This window comes from Scatophagus argus, chromosome 16 (assembly GCF_020382885.2).
Source record: "Scatophagus argus isolate fScaArg1 chromosome 16, fScaArg1.pri, whole genome shotgun sequence".
In the NCBI taxonomy this organism is placed as follows: Eukaryota; Metazoa; Chordata; class Actinopteri; family Scatophagidae; genus Scatophagus; species Scatophagus argus.
In genome coordinates this window covers 21,436,208-21,452,117 of record NC_058508.1, presented here as the reverse complement: position 1 = coordinate 21,452,117, position 15,910 = coordinate 21,436,208, and the positions used below count along the sequence as shown (strand labels likewise).

General features: G+C 45.0%; 1 protein-coding gene and 2 long non-coding RNA genes across 3 annotated transcripts in view; 2 read left to right on the top strand and 1 right to left on the bottom strand.

Moving 5' to 3' along the window:
- Positions 1-15,910, top strand: part of LOC124072700 — a 91,779-nt gene that overhangs the window by 59,419 nt on the left and 16,450 nt on the right. The gene's annotated exons all lie outside the window — the stretch shown is intronic.
- On the top strand, positions 1,847-4,079 carry LOC124072701. Its single transcript, XR_006845578.1, has 5 exons — positions 1,847-1,965; positions 2,691-2,762; positions 2,894-2,978; positions 3,270-3,435; positions 3,706-4,079. It is a non-coding gene; the product is annotated as an uncharacterized LOC124072701 (long non-coding RNA).
- rbfox3a (RNA binding fox-1 homolog 3a) overlaps positions 11,979-15,910 on the bottom strand; it is a 450,354-nt gene continuing 446,422 nt past the window's right edge. The window contains exon 20 of the mRNA XM_046414287.1: positions 11,979-13,844. Coding sequence (XP_046270243.1) covers positions 13,842-13,844 — 3 coding nt within the window. The 3' untranslated portion in view covers positions 11,979-13,841. The remainder of the gene's footprint in view (positions 13,845-15,910) is intronic.

The window sequence follows — 15,910 nt, the reverse complement described above, 5'->3', positions numbered from 1 at the left end:
TGCTTCGTTGTGTTAAAATAATATTAAGTAAATACATTTATTTTTTCAAAAACTCTGAATGTCTGTTGGTATTCGCCCAGATAGCCAAATCATGTCTGTGACTGTAATATAACTTTGGGGTGAAGAGTATTCTTTTGGATCTGACCTCGGACTGGGTTCGGGGTCGGGATTCGGAGAGCCGTGTGTGCAGCCGTTCAGCTGAATCTCTGCTTCTGCTTTTCATAGTTTCAGATGTTTTATTGCTAATGCAGGCTCAGTGTTGCGTTTAAGTGACCGAATGCCGTACTTTCCCTCCGACTTGTTGGCCAAAGCTCTGTGCAAACTCAGTAAAGTTTGACGGGTTGAACAGTAAGTGCGTCAAAGAGAAAACCTCACTCACAGGACAGAGAAACCAGACGAGTCGATTCAGACGTCCAGAGATAACGGAGACGTTTGGAAGGAGGACGGACACGCACAGGAAACCCTCAGCGCTCCTCAGTGAGGAGGCTGACAGAAACATTCTTCTTCTGGATCATTTGATTGGTTATATTATGAAAGATAACTTCCTTCTCTTCGCCTCCTCAGTCTTTGACTCTGTTCTGCTTGTGTTTGTCTTCCTGTGAGACCCCACGTGTCCTCACAGCTCGTGCTTGGTCTGGCTGGACGGGATCGCTTCTGTAGAGAGACAAAGTCTTTGTCCTGATTCCTGTCCCACTCGATGCTGTAACTCTCTCCTCCATCGGTCTGAACAACGCCTGTGGACCGTAAACTGCAGCGTTTGTTGTGTTGGGATTCAGCAGTTTGGTTGGACTCAGCACGTCTGTCCTTCTTTATTCTTATTAGCTTCCTCTGCTTCCTGCACAGAATGAATAGTTAATTCATTCATTCATTTCTTTGTCTTTCAGCAGCAGAAATATCCACAGTCTGTGTGGTGTGGTGATTCGCAGCACTTTTCAGTTTAATATCTGTGAGTAGAGTCAGATGGCAGGGACTGATTTTTACACTGAACAACTGACAGATTAAATGATAATGAAATGATCAGTTGTGCAGCTCTAATCTCTCGCAGACTCTCGCGGTGACCTCACGGTTTCCTCATTTCCTCACTCCTCCCTCAGTCCGTGCTGTCATTGATTCTGGTTCCGTCCGATCACCCAATCCCCCGCCTGACCTTGCGTTACCCACACGGCTGCGGGTCATCAGCCGCGTGCTCACATAATTCCTCAGATTGTGGCTGTGGCTCCTGTTCTGTCAGCCCAGCACTTTTGTTTCCATTTATAGCGCCGTGCTTTTCGGGCTTCTTGTCAGTATTTTCCCTCATAGGCTGAAGGAGGGAAGGTGAAGCGGTGACGGCACCTGCGTGCTGCTGTGATGGGTATTAAACCACAATCATATTAAGGCTGCGGAGTGGAGCGGCTGTCACTCAGGCCAGCACCTCTTCGTGTTGGAGGGTGGGGTCGCCCTGCTGACGGGGCTGAACGCACCGCTTGTTCAGAGGCGGCGCTGCAGCATCACTGCACTGTAACAAGTTTCTGTCATTTCTACAGTAGCTTCTTGTTCTAATATTTTACAAGGTGTAACTGTATCTTGCAATGCATTATGGGTGATAAATAATTACAGTAACTTAATACATTTTTAAGCAGTATTTCATTGTAGAATTACAGGATGGTTGTGTTTTCACTGAGTTCTGACTGTAAACGATACATATTACAGTTAAACACTGCCATTAGAAGGCGGTTTGAAAGAGGACATGACATTTAGTTACTGCGGACGCGGGGTGGTGAACCCAACATCCATCAAGTCAATATAGTAACACAGTATTAGCCTACAAAATTCAAACGTTATTCAAACGGTAACTTCATACAATATAATCTGACCGTATATCAGACTGGTTTGCACGTTTAAGGTAGTTAAAGAATATGCGTGTTGCCGACAGACACGAAGCAGGCAAGAAAACGGTGAACAGGAAGCTGCAAAACCAGCATTTCGGTAAGTATAATGATTCTTTGTTTGTGTGAGTGACGGTATTTCACTTTATTTTATTTATCTTAGTCGCGTTTCATACGGATTGTGGGACGCAGACTGCACTGTTTTTGCAAATGTTAGCTAGCGAAAAACTGGTTAAGTTAAGCTAACGCTAGCTTCCGGCATTAGCCCCGCCCCCTCCGGGACAGAGGGACTTAGAAAACTGTTGGAGCGAAAGCCGATTGCGCGTAGTTGTCACGTTACACGTCATGGTATTACGTTACACGTTAGTATGACATCACAGAGGGACGAAGTCCGGGCGGTTTTCCTCTGTTTTGCATGCTCACCGTGGTAATTTATACTGCGTTACAGTAGCACACACGCCTTACACACTGTGTGAGCTTGAGCTCGGCTAATACTTAGCATTGACTCTTTAGCTCAGCAGCCACTGTGGCTCAGAGTTTTTATTGGGTTTAATTAGAACTGGAAGAGGTTTGTTGCTAAGAATCTGTTTAGTAATTTTTTAAAGTAATTTTTTGCTGTCAAACATCAGTCATCTGTGTGTGAAAGTGAGAGAGAAAAGATAGAAGATAGAGTACAGATTTAATTGAAGATGTCATAACTTCAGTTGTGATTAGTAAGAATTAAATTGTTGACATGTGAAACTGAAGTTATATATAATTAATGTGCTGATATCAACAATTCTTATTGCATGGAAGTCCAATCAAGCAGTCAGTCATCTCTTACAGCTCCACCAAGTGAAGCAGTCTGGAGTGGGACCTTGGAGGGATCCATCTGGGCAGAGTTATATTTGATATTGGGTAAGATTATGTTATAGAAAAAAGGCACAGTTAACATTGGCTAAGCAGTTAAATTGTTTAACCTCATCAGTAACCAGCCTGGGCCTAATTAAGCATGCGTGTTTTGCTGTTGAAGTGTCCTCTTGCTGCAGGAGCAGAGGAAAACCCTGGGCGGTGAGCCCCACTGCAGAGGGCACAGTGATCATCACCACACACTTCTGTGAAGACAATTTTCAGGTAAAAATTTGTCAGTTACGTTTATATTGCTGACCATGTTTTGATTTGTGAGATTTTAAAATTTGACGTAGTTGAGATTCAGCACAACATCTGTGCTAATATAGCAGCTCAGGGAACTCATCGTCTTAGGTTGTGTATTTTTTTAGTCTGTTGCAAAGCTAGAGACTATATGAATGACTAATATGAATTAATTTAATCTATGGATATTTTCATGTGGAAGGGCAACAGAAAGAACATGCATCTAAAAATGCCAGAAGAACAATAATAAAGCATATGTGTATTTATGTTTAGGGGATGTTCTCACGCCAACGAGCTGGATGCTTAGCATTGAGGGACAAGTGGTCGTGGGTCCACACCAGAACATTGTGGCTGGCATGGCAGTGTTTTTCTCGTGCTATTACGTCTTCAATCTGGTGCACCAAGAGGAGGCCTCGAGCGCACTGGGATTCATCCAAAGGTAAGTGCTTCAAAGGGGATGCTAGTGGATTGTTATTTAGTTCCATTTTTCATTATGAATCACATATGGTGTAATTTTTCTTCACCTCCATGCATTGCAAAGCCTCTTTCTGCTTTAGCTTGCATGGACGGAACATCTGCAATTAAAGCAAATTTTTGTTTTGAAGTTTTGCATATTTGGAAAAATGATAAGCTAGTCTCCACCACTGGATGGGTTTTGCTGTCTCTTCAAACAATGTATTTCATTAAGTGTCTTTTTCTCTGACTTCAGATGCTTCGTCGGGATCAACCCAACCTCTGGCACAAAGATGACAAAGTGGATCAGTCCAAGAAGTGGGAAGGTGCACGAAAAGAGTAGCAACAGTGTCAGCCCTCATGTCTCTGCACTCAAAAGACTAATGGACTATGAATGGCTTTGAGCCTGTCGCAAAAGTAAGGACAATGGCACACGGTATTTCTTTAACAAAAGTGGTTTCAAAATAAGGTTAGTTTTTACATGTTACACGTTTGACATTGTTGCTACAAATTTGAGTTGAATATGAGTGACTTTGCTGCAGTAGTCTTGTGCAGTCTGTCCAGTGTTTATGCTTTCCATGCATGTGCCTATTGGCTCATAAAAAGGAAAGTCACTTTAAGTTTCATACTTACACATCTTTTATGTAATCTGGTACACTGTATTGAATACAATTGTATGATTTAATAAACACTGTACTGAGTCCTAATAAATGTGTTTTTGCAGTACGTTATTTAACAGCTCAAGATAATCTAACGTAGTGTTGATATATTTTGGAGTATCAGCAGCCACAGCGTGCCCAATTTGCTAAAGCTGACAAACAAAAATGAAGTGTAAACCCATTCTACAGTAAGATGGTGAATTATGAATAAGTAACAGCTATTTATTGGTAACATTAGTTGCCAGGTAACTCATGTAATTTGAATGGAATGCAAGATAATATTGTAAACTAAAATACAATTAATGGTTGTTTCTAATATAAAACAACAATACATTGCTGTAATTTATACACAGCAAAAAACTGTAAAACCTATCCAGTAATTTACTGTAATTATTTTTACAGTAACTAACAACACTTTTACAGCACTTTATTGGCAACTTTTTTGCCTGGTATTTACTGTAAATTCTACAGGTAATTTGTTGCAGTGTGGGATCAAACTTGATTGTGTTTTTATTGTGTGTGTGTGTGAGTGTGTGTGATGACACGGCGATGAGCAGCTTCCAGTTTGAAAGTTTTCACCAGAGAGCTTTTTGAAACTCCTCTCAGAGATTTAAAGCACATCACTAACAGCTTCCTGCTGGAGCTCATTAGAAGGTTTTCACTGCGGTCCTCCTCTTCGATGTCACCCGTGTGGCCTTCGGGGCCAGCATCTGGTTCAGTGAGACCACCTGTGCCCCGGCCGTGAGGTCTCACTCATCATGTGTATCATCACGTGTGAGACCTCTGCACGCTGTGTTCTTCCTGGGTGTCCAAATCAGAGTGATTTCCAGGCGTTTGTCTCCCTCTTCTGGATCAACTGTGCAATTACAGCTCGTTAAGCTGGACACAATTCATGGAGCAAATATCCAGGCAGTCAGGCTGACTGATGCTGCAGGAGGGGCAGGTAGAGCCCGGCGTGGCTCTTTCATCCTGCTCGTTGCGCCTCCCTTTCGTTTTTTAAACATTAGCAGATGATTCGTGGAGTAGCTGCTGTTCCCCCACACAAAGAGCCGCTCAGAGTGAAAGTTGGTGTAAGTGAAGCAGGCTGCAGATGGCGCTTCGCCGTGCCGGCGCAGCGGCGCTGGCAGCAGATGGTGGCGTGTCGAGCTGATGGATGCTCCGTCTAAAGCTCCAGACAAGAAACCTGCTGCTCGGCCTCCGTCTGAGAGACTCAGAGAGGACCACGATCCGCAGCTCCCACACACCCAGACCGGCTGAAGAACTTTATTTACACGGCATCTTTACAGACAACAGGAAGTCCAACACAAACGAGATCAGAGTGAAGTTAACGAAAGCAGACAAAAGATAAAACACGTCAATATTTAAATACATAAAAATTAAATACATCTTCATGTGCCGCTTTCTGTGTGGTATTTTAGTACTTCTAAACTGTATTTTGGGCTGTTCACCACAGGACTGTACTGCAGCTACTGCAGTAGTACTTCAGTACTTCACGTTCTGTGGTTTCAGACTCAGCAAATCCAGACTGCGATTTCTGTAATATCCTGTGCGGTACCCTTTAGTATTATTATTATTATTACTATTTATTCTCACTGGATCAATAAACAAACTGCTACCATAATCATCAGTAATAAAAAATAAAGTTGCACTTCATGTTTGTAGAAAGCATTTCCTTATGAATCATCTTTGTCCCATCACAGCAGACAGTCCCGGAGCTGCCCCCGTCGCGGCCGTGTTTTCCCCGAGCCGCCGCTCCCCTCGGCTCCATGCGCCGTGACTTGATATATCTGCTCTTTTAGCCCCCGCTTTGGCTCAAATCCAAGGCCCATTTGTACAGATGGGGTTTTTACGTGGGCCATTTTAGCAAAGCACCCTCCCCATAAAGCCAAAGTGTCTCATCGCTTCATAATTGTGTGATTATGGTCAATCGCTGCGGTTGGGGTGACAGATTCTATTGGAGCCCAACAGATGCTTTTATCATATTTCAGATCCCCCATCTGACCTCAATCAAGCGTTACATGTATGAATAAAAGGTGGAGATAATATTTCACTGCGGAGGTGGTTCAGGTGTCTGCGTGTGGAGTTCTACACCCACTTGTACGACCAGTGGAGCCAGGCGAGACGGCGCCACCCAGTGGGAGGTACGGGGCATTACACGGGCTGTATGGGAATTTACTGCAGGTGTGACATTAAAAAGTGAAAAAGTTCACCAAAGTGAAGAAAGCAAAGATAAATCACAAAGTGAAAGGACTGATCGAGTGAAAGAACGACACTTGAGGAGAAGTATCTGATGTTATAGATCAAGTGTTAAAAGCAAAACATTTGCGTTCAGAACGGTAGCGGAGTGCAGGGGTCAAACCAGGGCCGGTTCTAGGCAGGCATATATGAGGGGGCAGTCAGAAATGTGAGGGGGGCAGCATGTGTGCACGTCATGCTCCAGCACTTTCCCCCTGTGCTTATAGCAACAGTGTTTTCTTCATTGAATTGGGTTGTTAGCTTTGTGTCCAACCCCAACCTGGAGAAGTGGACTGCACTTTGTCAGACCTCTACCTCCAGACCTGTCCCACCTGGGTGTCCCACCTGAAGACTAAGCTCCTGCTTTGCCGTGGTCGTGTGCAGTACCAGGCAGGATTAAATGATCTTAATGTTGTACCAAATGTACGCTTTGGGTAACTACCCAGTGTTGGCTGAGGTGGTGATTTAAGTCATCAGGCAGCTGAGCAGGCTGCTTCGGGGCAGCACTTGTTGGGGAAGGTACAGGAGAAGCAGCGCTGGCTGATGCTAACGTAGCAGTTATGCTAGCTGCTGTCTCTGATGTGCTAGCAGCAGCATCGTTGCTACTACTATCAACACAGACAGGAGCAGCACTGCGCTTTTTAAAAGCTCTGAAAAACAGATGCATTACACAGCATTAACTTTCTCTTTGTGAGCTGGAAAATAAGTAAGCTGCTTTGTAAAAACCGCTGTGATGATTTGAAACAAAACAGTGCAGAACTACAGCCTGGTGTGCCTGAGAAAACGTTGCTGCTTCTGCTGCGTTCAATTACACTCGGAACTTGGATAGATCTGGACGGGAAATTCCGACTTCCGAGGTAAATGTGTTTCACTGCGCAACCTCGGAAAACATGACTGGCCACAGTAAGTTGATGTTTGTTTGGATGTCTATCGAGCATTTAAAATACTTATAAGGAAGTACATGAGCTACTTAAGGGAGAGAGGAAACGAGAAACGTCATATTCCGAGTGTAAATGAACGCAGCAAGTCCGTGGCCGTGCTGACACCTGAAGTCTGATACTGTAACGTGTCCATTTTTCTGCGTGTTTTTCCGCTGTTGTAGATGTTTTGTCAACTTGTAATATATTAATTTTGTGACGATATTAGAATGTTGTTTTTTACAACTTCTAAAATTTTGATTCTACTGTCTGTACTACATATACTACAAATATGTGTATATATATATGTACTATAATATATATATATTTATCCCGTTTTATCCCGTTTTTTTCTTCTTGTAAATACTTCATTCTTCATTTTTATTACTATTGTTTGTTATTTTGTATTTTGTATGGTGCACAGGAGAGAGAAAAATCCGGAGTCAAATTCCTTGTATGGTCACACGTGCTTGGCAAATAAAGCTGATTCTGTTTCTGATTTGAGGGGGCGTTGCCCCCTCTTGTCCCTGCGTATACGGCGTCGGGTAAAATACTCAAGTACAAGCACTTAAAAAATGTACTTGAGTAAACTGCACTTAGTTACATCTGATACGTCCTGTATGCACAGTTTAATGACTTGGCGCGCGTTAATTTCCTCAGCATTACGCATCATGAACGTATTTGTTGGACGAGTTGACGGCTGTTGAAAAGTGTCAGATCAGCAGTTAGAACAGGAATGTGCAGTGCGGACTTTAAAGTATTCGGAATGTGTGAGTACTCCTTTGCAGTACTGCGCATACTGCCTGTGCTTAGCATGCGGGACGGAAGTGGGACGTGTCTCACTGCGGCTGCTGTGGCGCTCAGGCGGCCGAGCGTCAGCGCCATGAGAGAGAGAGAGAGAGAGACAGAGACAGAGACAGAGACACAGACAGACAGACAGACAGACACACACGCGCGAGGGGCGCGTGTTTGTGTGCGGATGTGAGCCGCGTGGCCGTGACGCAAAGAACAACAGTGTTTTCCGAATTGTCAATTTTTGTTTTTGGCTGTGACAAAAAACAAAAAAACAAACAAACACACAAATCTCATCTGTCCGTGTTTGCAGAGGCTCAGAGGATTAAACAAAGCCAGCAGAGATGGAGAGGCTGTGATCTTTGGGAGTATTTACATTTGAGTTTGGTGTGTGTTGTCTGTGCGTCTCCTCCGTCCCCCCCGCGTCCCCCCCGTCCCCCCTCAGACGTGCGTCCGCGTTCCTCCTTCAGCCTCACAGTTTGTCTTCGCTCCGCTCAGGTAAATGGCGGCCTCGGCGACAGACAGGTGCTCTCCATCTTGTAAACCCGGAGGGGTTTTGGCATAAGACAAATGGGTGTGGGAGCGTCTCCCCCTCCCCTCCCTCTCCTCCCCCCTCTCCCCCTCTCCCCCTCCCTGCTCCACCTGGCTTATCTCGTATGGCGCCGCAGCGATGTTGCGTCCTGGGATTTGTAGTCTTACGGCAACTCATCACTCACCACAAAACAGCGCAGAGACACCGAGACTGAAGTAGACAAGTTTATTAATGATAATAATGAGGATGATGAGGATGATGATAATATTAATAATTAGTCATAATTATAATAACGTTAATGTCATAATAAATAGAACTCTTCATCTGAAGCACGTAAAGAGAAGCATACAGAAAGAGGAAAAAACAAAAACACAAAGTTCAGAGTACAGAGCCAGAGGAGGGGCCAGGGACATTTTTTTAACCTTTCAATATATCCATTTAATTTTTTAACATTTTTAAACTTTATTTAACTGGAACATTTACAAAAAGGAGAAAGAGATAGATTTTAAAAAATCCTTATAAATAAATTTTGTCATTATTAGAACAAAATACAAGATTTCGGGGGGAGTCAGAGGTTGTTTTTTTTCTTTTTCTTTTTTTTCTTCTTTTCCCCCCTTAAAGGACAGCTCTGGGGGAGGGGGTGTGTGGGTGGGGGGAGGGGGGTAAGGAAAGGGGGTGAGGGTTATTATGTACAGAACACCAGGAATACAAAAGGGGCCAGTCGACTCACATACTAGAAGGCTGGAGGGAAGCTGGGACGGTGGGAGGAGGAGGAGGGCGTGGGCGTGTCGGGGATCAGGAGGGAGGCGGGGGGACGCGGGGGAGGGGAGGGAGTGGGGGGGGCATCCTGCTAGTGTCACAGCTCAAGCAGTTGTGCTCAGGAAGATCAGGACCAGTTCATTATACAGTGAAGGCATCTGAGGGAAGGAAGGGAGGGTCCTCGAACCCCCCGCCCCCCCCCTCCCCCAGCTTTGTCCCGCCGCCGAGGAGCAGGCTGGAGTTTAAAGACGGGCAGAACTCGTCCGGCGTGTCCGCAGGTTTGTTCAAATGGGAAGGAGATAAAGAAGTACAAAGGAAAAGCCATACCTGACCACTGATGCTAGTGTGGCTACTAACATGGAAGACCAGCCAGACTAACTCGTTTAGATTAGAGAAGTTAAAATTCTGCTGAGGAACGTGAGGATCGTCTGCGATGTGACACAAACAGAACAGTCTGAGGCAATGAAGTCTGAGGTGCCTTTTGAACTTTTGTTGTTGTTATTTCCACCGCAGCTCCCGCCAGGCTTCCACGCAGAAGCTCGACCGAAGCCTGATGGGAGCTGGAGTCCTCAGCAACATCTGCAGGCATCAGTCATTCAGTGACGCCCAGAGTTACGTCTCTTCATCTTCAGGACCTAAACGCATCAGTCGACTAACTGGCGGCTCCGTGATGAGAACTTTAAAGGTACTCAACAGATAACTGACTTAAACGCAGAAACTAAACAGGAAGTGATCTTCTGATGTGCCCAACATCATTGTTTAAAATGTGAGCCGCGAACCAACTATAGCACAACACTTAAAATGTACGCACGCTCACGACTCCTACTTCTACAACTAATGACATATTTATTCGTACTTCACTATCTTAATAATAAGAATAAGAATAATAATAACACGTAACGCTTGGGCAGATGTTTCTGCGTCCTGCTGCCACTCAGACCCACTGGAGTCGCAGGATTTGCTGACAAGACAACAAAGCGCAGAGCAGCGGCAGCCTTATTGCCTCAGATGTGATGAAGTACGAGGTGATCAGAATAAACAGGAAACAGAGGTGTCTTCCTCTCACACGTGACATCATATTTGTTTTTGTTGCAAAGTGCATAGATCAGTCAGTGGACGAAAATCATCAAATCATGTGACCAAACCTTGACGAGTAGGCGGTAAAACATAGAGAAATAAAAACCGACCGTCTGGCTCCGGAGCAGCTCTGCCTTCCCAGGAAGTTCCCGTCAAAATAAAACTCCAACCTGCTCCTGAATTGTTTCTGACCCACCACAAGTCTGTAAGTAGGACAGATGAATCATGTGACTCTCGGAAACAAACCTACAGGTATTAAAAATGCTAAGCCTGCATATGATCGCTGCATGGGAGAACAAATGACCGACTTTACCCCAATTAGACTTCACAACAGTTAGTTGCCATGATATAGATACTCTTTGTAATATATGAGAAGCTGTCTACAGATGAACAGAGGTCGCGTGGGTAGGAGCCCTGATTCAGAACAAGTTTTTTTTTTTCTTTTTTAAACCTGAAATAAGATGAAGTTAATCAAGAAGAGTGAGGTGAGATTTACTGTACAGCATATTAACAGTACACACTGTAGTTTTGTACAGGAAGTCAGGAGCTTTAACCGAGTGTTACCCTCTTGGAACAATTCACACAAAACCACCACTAAGTTAAGTAGTGTACCCTGAACTCTCAAACAAAGTTGTGCTTCACCCGAACCTGCTCGCCTCTGATAAAAGAAGAAGTTTTCTTTTCAGGGCCAGCAGGTTATTTCCAATATGCAATAAAACCGCCCGCCCACCAGGGTCAGCATGAGAACAGCAGTTCATAAAGCGAGGCTGCCGCGAGCCGGGCTTCATCAGCGGGGCTCGCCGCATTAGCAGAGCAGCGAGCTCTTCCTCAGCGGTGAATGAAATCTGGGTCACGTCAATACACATCCGGGCTCCGCCGTCATCACAGAGTCTCGCTGTCTCCTGATCAAAGAGCACCGAGACTGTGTGTGTTCAAATCATACTTTGGTTCAAGTAAGAAAAGACAAATCAATATTCATAAACTTTTCATCTGACACCCACAACACCTTGCGCTAATTAGCAAGCCTTCCCAGCTCCAACGAAGGGCCGAAATTACTGCAGATGTGATTCGTTTCCTGAAGCGGTTTAGGATGCAGGATGTGATGTTTTGCATTTGATGGGGCAAAAGTGTAGCGTTGTGTTGTGTTGTGTGTGCGTGTGTGTGTGTGTGTGTGTGTTGTCAGTCTCTGTGTGCACTGTGTGTGTGTGTTTGTGTGCTTGTGTGTGTATGTGCATGTGTTGTCAGTCTCTGTGTGCACTGTGTGTTTGTGTGCATGTATGTCTATGTGTATTTGTATGTGTGTGTGTGTGTGTGTTGTCAGTCTCTGTATGCACTGTGTGTGTGTGTATGTGCATTTGCATGTGTGTGTGCATGTGTTGTCAGTCTCTGTGTGCACTGTGTGTGTGTGCATGTATGTCTATGTGTATTTGTATGCGTGTGTGTGTGTTGTCAGTCTGTATGTGCACTGGGTGTGTGAGTGTGCTTGTGCATGTGTGTGTATGTGCATTTGCTTGCGTGTGTGTACGTGTGTTGTCAGTCTCTATGTGCACTGTGTGTGTGTGTGTGTGTGCGTGCGTGTGTGGGGTAAAGGGGGGGAGGGGTTCGGGGGAGATCAGTTCACACTATCACCATCACACTTTCAATCATATAACACATGATCACATGGTACAGTAAATATCAGGGACATATTTAGTCGTAGGAGGGGTCTGATATCTATGTTGGGGGGCCAGGGGCGTTCCTGCCCACCCCCTCTACTCCCTGACATCACCACAGCCCATATAATAGATATGTATATATATTTATATACAGAAAAAGAATACATACTTATTGGACACCCTAGACATTAATGTACATTCAAAGAACTGAACCAACATTCTTGTTTAAACACGTTTACAGTGACTCTCCTGATATAAAGAATTAAGGTTTTGCTTCCACCAAAACTAAAACTTTTTTTTTTTCCTCTTTAAAAGTTTTCAGTGCTGCAAAAAGGAAAACCAACGAAAGAACACACAAATAAATATTCTCAGAATACATTGACAAAAGAACATATTTTAGCCCTCGTTCCTTGTTACCGTTGGATGGGCACTACTGTATTTCTATAATGTTTTATCTAGCGCCATAGTCTATATGCCTCAGGCTTGTGTTTTGGTTATGCACCTGCTGATGTAGTACAATGGGATTATTCGATTATAATTCAATTTGTTACATGGACGTCGATGAGTTATTCTCGTCAGGTGGAAACGTGCATCCTTGGTAGTTGTACGCACCTTTGTTACCGCGTTGGTCTGATAGTTTTGTCCGTCGGTGCAGAGCGACACAAAGGCTTGGGCTCGGAGTCTGGCAGGTGAGCGAAGTCGGCGACTTCTGCGCCATTTTTCTCTAACTAGTCCTCAGTCATTGACCTCTGCTGGGGCGTGGAGAGGGGCAGACCGGCGAGGCTCGGCTTTATACCGTCTCACCGTCCCGCCGTGGCTCACCCCCCCACTCCCCAACGCTGTAAACCAGTGACGCTGCCCATTGGGGAGGGCGGGGATGCCCAATGGTGCTGCCAGGAGAAAGTGACATCACGACAGTATCCACGGGGGACGCTGTTAACAGTAGGCGCTGCCGGTCAGTGACACCGCAACAAGGAGGAAGGAGCGACATCACCGGCCCGAAAAGGAAGGAAGGAAGGAAGGAAGGAAGTAAATAAGTAAGCAAGGAGGTCAGGGGAGGTTGGAAGGAAGAGGTTGGAGCGCTGAGACCAGGAGGCCCACCTTTGACTCCACCCACAGGAAGTACAGCGAAGAAAGTGCTTCTGCCTGGATGCCGAGCTCTCCCTGCCACCTTTCTGTTCATGTTTATGTTTTTGTTTACACGACCTCGGCGACAGAGCAGTGTGCCATAGAGAGGAGGTGGGGGTGGGGTGTGTGTGAGTGTGTGTGAGTGTGTGAGAGTGTGTGTGTGTGTGTGTGGGGGGGTGGGGTGGGGGTCCTCCCTCCTCCTTCCTGCATACCACAGAATCAGCATCAAGGGCCAACTGTTCATCTCCCTTACCAAAAAACATAAAAACAGATTTGTACATATATACTGCTTTATACACACTTTTTTTTTTACCATTGTAAATCACAAAAGTATAGAAAAATAAAATGTTTTATAATAACGGGACACTTTTCATTCTCTCTCTGTCTTTTTCTACCCGGCAAAAAGGTGGTCCCTGGTGGAAACTGGCTCACTCCGTATGTCAAGTTTGTGGCTGTATAGACACCGCTGCGCCACTTCGTACGCCTCCCGTCTTCCCTCGCCAGCCTCAGTAGAGGAACTCCTTCTCGTCTTCTTCTTCTTCTTCTTCTTGTGTTATTTTCTTAAAGCTAGTTCTCCTCTCTTCGTTGTTTTCATCTGTGATGTCCATCAATAGTGAGTACAGCTCTTCCTTTTGTATTTACTGGAAACAGGGGAGAAAAGCGGGGAGACTGGTGAATATGCAGAAGGTTAGCGTTCTGACAGGCATACATAACGAGAGGTGCTACGAAAAGTCAACGTGTGAAGTTTGCTCCTTTCTGAACAAGTTTTTAGGAGTGTGCATCGGGCTAGGAGACAGTTCTTTGGGAAAACAAATAGGAGTAAACATTATGTGATAATGTATGGAATAAACAACAAACATTGTCTCCCGTAGTCCTCCCACCCCGGCTTATTTCTCCCATACATGTAGTGTTACGAGCAGGGGAAGTTCACAGCGAAAGGTTAAGACACAGCAGCCGAAAAGGGAACAACTTAAAACTCAACGGCAAAAAGTTTGAGAGCAGTGAGACAACAGCTTCATTCACTTTTCATCCCGTTCTTGTAATGTGGCATGAAAGGAGCGGGAGCAGAGGCCTTACGCCTGCCAAAACCAGCGCCGCTGCTCTCCCCAGAATAAAGATCAGAGCGAGCTGCAGTCATACGAGTGGAGATCGGCAGTTTGGCAGCGCAAAGTGAGAAGTCTTAGTGTAATGGGGCTGGACGGAAGCTGAGAAGGGGAGGGCGAGTTGTGTGGGTGTCGGGGGGCCGGGCGAGGCGAGGCGAGCGTCCCAGGACCCTCGTCATGACAGATGCTCGCTAATTCGGAGTGATCTTCTGCAGCTCCGCGGAGCTTCTGACAGGGGAAAAAAAAAGAAAGAAAGAAAGAAAGGAAAGAAGACGAGGCTTTAATTTGGAGACGCCTTTGTAGTGCGTTCACCCCCCACCCCCAGCTTCCAATCCAGGGAGACAAACAAACAAGTGGCGTCCTCAATCAGCATCCACCCTCCCCGCCTTTGTGTCTTCACACGGAAGGACTGGCCTCAGCACCGCCCCATCTATCCTATACCTCAGATTTACTGAGCGCTCGCTGGGGACCCGCCTTACAAAAATATCCACATGCAGGCTTATAGCTCAGCGGGGAGGCAGCACAATAGCGCCGGAGCCACATATAGTCCTCACTGACAGGCAGCCCGGAACCGAACGGGCTGCGGAGACAAATAAATTAATCACCCACGGACGTGAAGGATGCAGGGGAGGCTTGCTTCAGGTATTACAGCCTGTGCTTCTTTCAGTCATGGTTTGTTCAAACAAGTCTATCTTTAGCAATTAAAAGTTGAGCCCATTAAAGGGCCAGTCCGCCCACATTAGAAAAAGACCATGCAGATTTAAGGTGACTGATTGAGGCTGATTTTCCAGAGTTTCGACTCGTGTGTTTTTGGGATTTCTGCTGCTGCCACAAAACAATGGAGGTGAATGGAATTTAATTTGTGGTGCGTTCAAAAGCATTCAAACTTTGAAAATTAGCGAGACAAACTTGTAAATGTCAGAACGTGATGGCTGAGGGAGTTCAACACACTTTAGCCCATCTTAGCATCTTTTTTTGGTTTGACTTCAGCACTCCATGCTGCGTTCATGTTTGCCACGTTGTGTGTGGACTTTAGTTCTGCTTGGATCTGAGCGACTTAATCCATCTTGTCAGTGTCATTTCCAGTCAACAGTTAACGAAACGACATATTCGAGTTGAGTTGTGTCGACCTGGTCTACGCCGTCACCGCTTCTCAGGTCATTTTCAGTCAGGAACTTTATGACTGACTGCGTTGACAGGATTTCCAGCAGCATGTTGGTTTCTAAGTGTTTTCTTTTTCACGAAGATGCGTTGCTTTGAACTCTCTTGACCACCACAGAAATATTTAAAACCACAAAACACAACAAAAACATCCCAGATCAGACTATGATGGAAAACCCAGTAACAACATCCATGTGTGAATGCAGACATAATGTTCTTATAACTGCTTTATTCTGACACTCAAAACAATCAGAGATTACTTATATGTCACATACTGACAGCAAAAATAATCCATGAAGAAAGAAAAAAAGTCATATTAGTATACCTATGAAATTAATCCAAAAGAAAATGACTTTACACCTGTCAGACAATATATTCTCATGATAGAAATTACATACAGTTCAAGAACAGCTGAATTGAAAATACACAGATAACCCACTTCA